At 39.7% G+C, this 7,500-nt stretch overlaps 1 protein-coding gene across 1 annotated transcript in view; it reads left to right on the top strand.

Annotated features, from left to right (window-relative positions):
- LOC138046079 (adhesion G protein-coupled receptor L4-like) overlaps positions 1 to 7,500 on the top strand; it is an 87,067-nt gene that overhangs the window by 29,570 nt on the left and 49,997 nt on the right. Inside the window, exons 5-8 of the mRNA XM_068892758.1 lie at positions 486 to 580; positions 826 to 1,107; positions 2,605 to 2,754; positions 6,768 to 7,019. Of these exons, the coding sequence (XP_068748859.1) occupies positions 486 to 580; positions 826 to 1,107; positions 2,605 to 2,754; positions 6,768 to 7,019 (779 nt within the window). The remainder of the gene's footprint in view (positions 1 to 485; positions 581 to 825; positions 1,108 to 2,604; positions 2,755 to 6,767; positions 7,020 to 7,500) is intronic.

Below are 7,500 nucleotides of genomic sequence, written 5' to 3'. Positions count from 1 at the left end.
CGACTTGGTCACCCTTGCATTTATTAACAGAATAAAATATAAATAAGGTATACGCAGACTGTTTGACAAAATCCCATTAAAATTTGATCTAGACGAATGCAAATTTGTTTTATCTGATTGTTTTTTGTTTCTTTGGCAATGTTCTTAACCATTTAGAATGTTATCTCTTCTAGTCCGCTTTCAGTTTTGATTCTAGCTTTCATATATGAAAACTTACTAAAGCTTTTTCATTCTACAAAAATGCAATTCCATTCTCTTGTCGCTCTCTCTGTTTGAACAAGCCAAAAACAAATTATTCTTAAAAAAGAATATCTTTATTCCGCTTTTACGTTCGAAGCATTTAATAACATCGACATCTTGGTGGGGAACTCAAATAAGGCTTTTTCAGACAAAATGTTTGCGCGCGTAACGCTTTGTGTGAAAATGTCATCTGTTCTCGGGAAAAAACTGAATATTTATCTCTCTGAAATTTAATACCATTGTAGGAAACGCATCACGTGAGTGTTCTAACGACGCAAAGTGGAAGGACCCAAGTTTCCTCGGCTGCAGCTCATTTGGGTTCATCTCACTCAAAGATCAGGCAAGTATCGCCCGCGATAAAAGCGCCAAGTGCGAGCAGTACCCTTTCAGCGGTATTTTGGGAGAGATTCTTGAAAATCTTCAGTTAAACGAGCCTTAAAATCGGATAAGATGGAATGAAATTCCTCTAGGGACTCTAAATATAAATAAAAACATTTGATTGTAAACATTATTTCTGATGCGGCTTCAAAGTTTGCAGACTGATGCCTTCTTTCAATACGATAACCATTGTCCGTTTTCTCTCAGATCGAAGCAGCCACAGATGGCTTCCAGTCAAACACGAGCGTCGGAGAAGCCTTGGCCCAACTCGTGAACCAAACAAACCCAATAACAAAAAATGTTACAAGGACAACAGAGATATACGGTGGAGATTTGTTGATAGCAGTTGATATTCTCGTGCTGTTAGCGGAGTATAACAACGCGAGTCAAGGCAGTATAAGTTCAGAGGAACACGTAAATGATTTTTCACAAGTAGTCAGCAATTTACTTGAGCCGGAAAACGCTGTCAATTGGTTAGGCCTTGAACAGGTAAGCTTATAAAGAAGGCTCGGCTTAAAGACTAGAGACAGTGTGGCCCAGTGGTTAGGACGCTTGCCTTGAGATCCGGAGATCTGAGGTTCAACACCCTTTCTGACCACTCGTTGAATGTGATCCTGGTAGTCCCTATTTCAACTTCCTGGTAATCGCTGGTTTAACTGTAATTATTAAATTCTGAACCTCGGATAATGCATTTCGCGTGCTCTGATTGGTTCACTCAATCTCGGTTATCAGCTTATATGGTAAATGATTGCGTTAAGCGTAGCTAAAGCTATTTACCATCTCATATCCAACAAGCGCGAATGGAATAATTGTTAAATAGCCAATAGCTAAGTTACCTGCCTTAAGAATGGAAGCGAGGCTGTGGGTAACCCTGTTTTGATACAAATATAGACTAATTAGAATTACAGCAGTGAGGTCTTTATCAATACAAGGTCACCAGCAGCCTCGCAGCCATTCATAGACCAGGTCACTGAGCACACAACTGTAAATGCCTCCGCCCAGTTGGAATTCCTTAAATTATTACTGTATTAATGAATGTTTCATTATCCCGGAAAAGAATCGGTTCAAGAGCTGAGAAGATGTTGGTGTTAAATTTCCAAACGAAACTCGCAATAATGCAACGAATTTTTCAAAATTATATTTGATATAACAAGCCCCAGATATGTCCAGAAAATGCACGTACTTAGATTTCAATAAGCGTCACAAAGTGTCCCCTTGCTCTTCCCTCCAACTTCAACATCATTCGTGTCTCCGAATACAGGGAACTGACGTCACAAGATGTCCCCGAAATACTGCTCCTCAAGTATGGATAAACAGCGGCATTTACCCTCATTTGAAATAACGCTAATAGTAGTACATGTGCATTGCAGTTTTTCTTGCTGTTACATAAGTTAAAGTGGTACTATGATCAAAAAATCATTTCCTTTTTTCCTTCAGATTTTGAAAGCGTGATCGCTTAACACCTAACTGGTAAAATTTTGAGCTTTGATTTTTATCCAAAGGCTGTTTATTTTGAGTGTAAGTTTGGGATTTCACTGTCCTCCATTACTCACGTTTAAAACTGACCGATTGGACCTCAGAGGGTTGGATCTAGAGAAAATGACGTCATTTACTCACTAGCTTAAAATTTCAGCGTTTAAACGCAATTTATTATATATGCAAAGCACGGGTTTAACAGTCTGGAAGCCCGAAACTCTCGTGCTGCATATTAATTCAGCCGCGTACACACGCATTGAATTCTTAAACTAGTGAGTCTTTGACGTCATTTTCTCCTCGACCCATCTCTCTCAAGATTTTAAAGTTAGTAATGGCGGACCAATAAATAATAAAATTCCAGTTAAAATAAACAGGTGTCTTTTTAAAATCAGAACTTGAAACTTGGGCCAGTTAGTGTTTAGTTAACATAGTTTTGAAATCCAAAGGAAATAAAAGAATTTTTTTTTGGTCGTAGTACCACTTTAAGAAACGCCAGCATTTCATCCACAGGAAGGGCAGGGGAGAGGTCGAGCATTGGTCAATGCAGTTGATGATTATGGGCTGGGAGTTGCTGCCACATTAAATGAATCTACAAAGACGCGAACAGTCGCAACAAAGAATTTAAAACTAACCATAAAAAGGATTACTCCGGAAAGTCTGGTAAGATCATTTGTAGGTCCCGGTAAAAACGATCATCGCAGAAATTCAGTTTGAATTTTTTTCGAAAAAAAGTGTTTGTATCCGAAATAAATGATTTTTAGAATAGTTTTGTCAATTTCATTTGCGTCCCAACGTCGAAAACGCTTTGTTTCAGGACAATGGGACAACCGCAACTCGTCACAGTTCAAGATGGTGGCGCCTGCTTTAAGCGATTTTAAAATTATGTTTCTTCTTATGCCAACATTTTCTTTCAGGAAAGTTCACAAAAGTTTAATCAAGAAGATTGTTGCCTCCGGTTTAAATTTATTTTCAGTAGGCGATGAGGTTCTCTTTAATTAACCCGTTCCTCGCCGATACGTACAAGTCATGCTTTAGGCGACACAACAACAATATAGAGGATATTAGCGTCTGTTCTGTGGCATTTTTAATAAGTTACGCATTTTACAATAACGATTGCGGCATTTTGTAATAATGTGCGCATTGTGTAATATCGTGTGCAGCTTTTGTTAATAAATCCAACCTACGCATTTTGTAATATTTGTAAGTGTGCGCAAATTCTAATGCGGTCTTTCCAATGATGTTAATGTTGCAACCGACATCGCTGATCTTTATGGCTGTTGATTGTTAATTAGTATGAAATGAATACGTAACATTCATATTTAATTAACATTCACCTTAGTACAATTACTGAAGACTGTTCTTTTGCAATTTTTCTGATTTTTCCTTTGGTTCTCGACTTCGATCCGAGGATTTATCGATATTCAATATGGCGGCTTTTCTCTAAGGGAGTGGGCCATGAACCGTGGACTGGACATTAGGCCTCAGGGTGCCGTAGTTTACATCTTAATCTATTACAAAGCGTTGTTTGCAGAGGGGGATGGGGGAATTTTACAATAGAGTGCTGTTTTTGAAGAGTCCCTAAAATTTTTGACAAGGATTGAAGGCCACGAGCCGCCGGTCGTAAAACCCCTGGGTCAGTGAGGGGTTTTTCTAACACGGAAGAATGCATATGAATATGTAGAGACTACAATCTCTCCTGCCACGAAAGTACTGAAAGAAAATCGCAATTCTAAAACTTTGAACGGCAACTTTTATTAGTTATTACAACGTATTTAACTTTAAACTTCGTATTACATGGTGCATTTTACATTAGTTATTGTATCTTCCGGCAAAAAGCTGCTTTAACAGGTAACAGCATTAACAAAGTACAGCAATAACAACAACCGAAAACATGCTGATACAGAAAAGCTACTAAACAAAAGAAAATAGCATGTTATTGCGCCAAAAAATGTTCTTAATTTGGAACCAGCTTAAACCTATGGCATATAACTCGAGCCATGCATGGTGCCAACGGTTGCTATTAATTATACGTCTCAACTCAAGGATCAATCTACTGGAAGGACCAAAACTCCTTTATGAGCCGCCATACACTGATTATACCCTGGGATCCGTCACAATGGTAGTTTTCGGTAACAAGTAAGTGAAAGTATCGGCGCACTGGCGAAATCGAGAACACGCATTTCTTAGTCGCTGGAAAAGAATGCAGGCATCACTGGGGTTTGAAGATCGTACAGCTTTTCAAAAATCATAACAATTATCTCGCTTGGAAGGTGGTCAAATGAACTTGTCTTTTTTCTCCTTCTTTGCTGACGCATTATCATTCAAGTCCAATCGATACGTTAAATTTATCGGCTGAAAATCGTGGCAAACGCACCAAAAACGCTTCAATTTTGCAAAATTGTCTGGGGGGCATACCCCCAGAGCCGCCTAGAAGAATGGTCCCTTTGGCCCCATATCATGGAAAGGAAAGGAAAGGAAAGCAACTTTACTTAAATGTCTAATCTTCTAGCGCTGTAGGGCACTAATCGGGGACACTGTAAATTGAAATTAACAAGTTAACGCAATGAAGTCAAATGTTGGTTTTTGAGGGGGTTTTGAGGGGAAAACTGGAGTAGCCGGAGAAAACCTCTCGGTGCAGAGTAGAGAACCAACAAACTCAACCCACATATGACGCCGAGTCTGGGAATCGAACCCGGGCCATATTGGTTACTGGTTGATCACGCAACAGAAGTCTAGCTAAAACCTTGATTCACTGCATACCACAAAAGAATTTTATTAAAAGGGGAAGGAATAAATGAAATTGTTATTTCGCTAGACATCAAACCAAAAAATGCAACGCAACCCCATCAGTTGTGCAATAGCCGCTTACAGGAACCTGTCGCTGATTAATGTGTCTGATCAACTTGGTTATGTTTCCTCCTGAGTGTAGTTTTGACAGTAAAGCAAAAGGACTGTGTGAAAGATACAAAAATATTTGTCAGAAGCCTGTTCCAGGCAATCAGATTGTGGCTAGTGAAGATTAAGATTGCGACAGTAAAATATCCACCCCCCTCCCAAACAAATAGTGCAGGGCACTTGACTGCTCCCCTCCCCCCCCCCCCCCCCCCAAAAAAAAAAAAAAATTATAATAATAATAAAATAAATAAATAAATAAATAAATAATGAAAAACCTGCAAAGGCAGTGGACGTGGAAAAAAATCCCTACAAGCTAAAAAAGTCCCCCTCTCCACCTTCCGTCACTTCTGTCGCCGTTAAAGATGGCATCCAAACGTTTCGATTGAGAACCATTTAGGTTAGGTCCATCTACTCAGTATTCAGTTTAACGAACTGAGATACCCACAACAAAAACGAAACACTCGAGAAGCCAGAGAAAGAATAAACGGATAAAGGATCACAACTGCGGTGATCGCATCGTTTGTATTTCCGCAGTTACCACCATTCATTCTAAACGGAAGTTAACACAGTATTCTACAGTAGAAAAAGGTGATTAGCGCTGTGCATTTAATCCCGACTCCTCTGTGCCCTGTGATACCTCATTACAATTAGCGTCAGACATTATTATAATTTGCGTACACTTACAAATACTACAAAATGCTGCAGCCCTTATTACAAAATGTGTAGGTTGGATTTATTACAAAATGCTGCATATGTTATTACACAATGCTCACATTATTACAAAATGGCGCAATCGTTATTACAAAATGCGTCGTTATTATAATATGCCGCAGAACAGCGTTCTTCAGATTGGAGTTCGAGTTTCTGTACTGGGCACGCGCATTACGTTTAATAGAGAGAAATTTTTCGAAATTCGCGTGCTCAGAACTGAGAACCCGTTCTTGTACTCCTGAAGGTCGCTATGTATATGGCCGTGTGGGGATATGAATTCTATCTTCGAGTGCTGATAGTATCTCTCGCGAGTGAGCAGAGCGAACGAGTCCGAGATACTACCTACGCGTGGAGATTCGTATCCCCAAGCCGCCATTCTATGTTCTGTTTATTATAATATAGATACCAATGAGTTATGTCCAGATTAAAAACAACGTGTTTTACTCAGTCCCGAAAGGGCGAAAAAGTGGTCATCAACCGCTAAAACACTTATATTATGTAACACGATACTAGATATGAAAGTTATGACTAAAACTAATCATGACAATGTTAAAAAGAATCATAAAAATGTTAATGTAGTAGAGAAAAATTATATAACAGGACAAAAGTCTCTAAGGAAGGAAAGAAGGAAGGAAGGAAGGAAGGAAGGAACGGAGGGAGGGACCTCACTTTTAATGGGTTAATCGTGTTAGTAACTACGACGACACCTACATCCTCACGTGTGAAAGGAGCTTAAGCAAGCGCGTTTTTGAGACGCGGACGGCAACCGGAAGAGAACATTTCGCGTGCCAGGACGGTGGTGTCTCCAAACGTTTTATACTAATCATCTCTAATGGAGTAAAGATACTTGGCAAGGCAACTGCGGTTGTGTAAAGACAAGTTAAAAGGGGAAACAGCTCACTTCCAGTTGCCGTCCGCTTTTCAAAAATGCGCGTGCTTAATTAAGCTCCCTAATATCTTCACTGCGCACGGTGAAGATATGAGTTTTTTAGATAAAGGAAAATCCAAGTATTTCATCAATATCTATATAATGAAAAGCATTTCTATTTTCTTTCTTTCCCGTTCAGGTGAAAAATGAGGGTCTGAACGTCTCTTATGAGCAAAGTTCCATCCGTCTGCCTTCAGAAGCGTTCCATTCGAGCGTTTCCCGTTTCGTGAGTGTGATTTATCTCACGCTGAATGATGTCTTCCCTCTGAACAAAACAAAATCTGAAGACATGGCCACCTTTCCAAACACCGCTGTGGTCTCAGCGACTGTCCTTCCAGCTCCTCCAGAGAAATTTAATGAGCCAGTCAAGATCGTTCTTCAAAACAGAGGGGTAGGGTGCTCTTTTTCGCTTCAAAATTAATTCAAAAACTGCCAAATTTCGGTACCGTTTTTAAAAATAAAAAAGCCCCATATTTTCTAACTACAAACGTTAGACGTTCAATATCATCAGTGGAAATCTACTACAGTATTTGCTGGTTATTCAGTCTACAAATCAGTCAAATTCATGATAATTCTGGTGATTTGTTTGTTACGACATCACTGGAAAGTTGAATGAACCAAAAAGATATCTCTCAGTGGGTCTTCATGTTGGTCATCTATCCCTTGGTCACTTCGCTACTATTAGCTGCGACTCTAGAGATTAGTTGCAAACCATGTTTTACTCAGTCTTCGGACAAGGTTCTCGTTAGTCCTGTTCCGGGACTCCCTCTTACCCCGCCCTGAAAATGGGCCTGGAACCTAAGCGGGAAAAGAGAGAGTCCTGTATTACTTGCAGGCGCATGCTCGAAATGAGCCGATCATATTGATGCCAG

Source organism: Montipora capricornis, chromosome 4 (assembly GCF_036669925.1).
Source record: "Montipora capricornis isolate CH-2021 chromosome 4, ASM3666992v2, whole genome shotgun sequence".
Classification (NCBI taxonomy): Eukaryota; Metazoa; Cnidaria; class Anthozoa; order Scleractinia; family Acroporidae; genus Montipora; species Montipora capricornis.
Note: the sequence above shows the minus strand (reverse complement) of the source record. Positions and strands in the feature narration are given on the sequence as shown.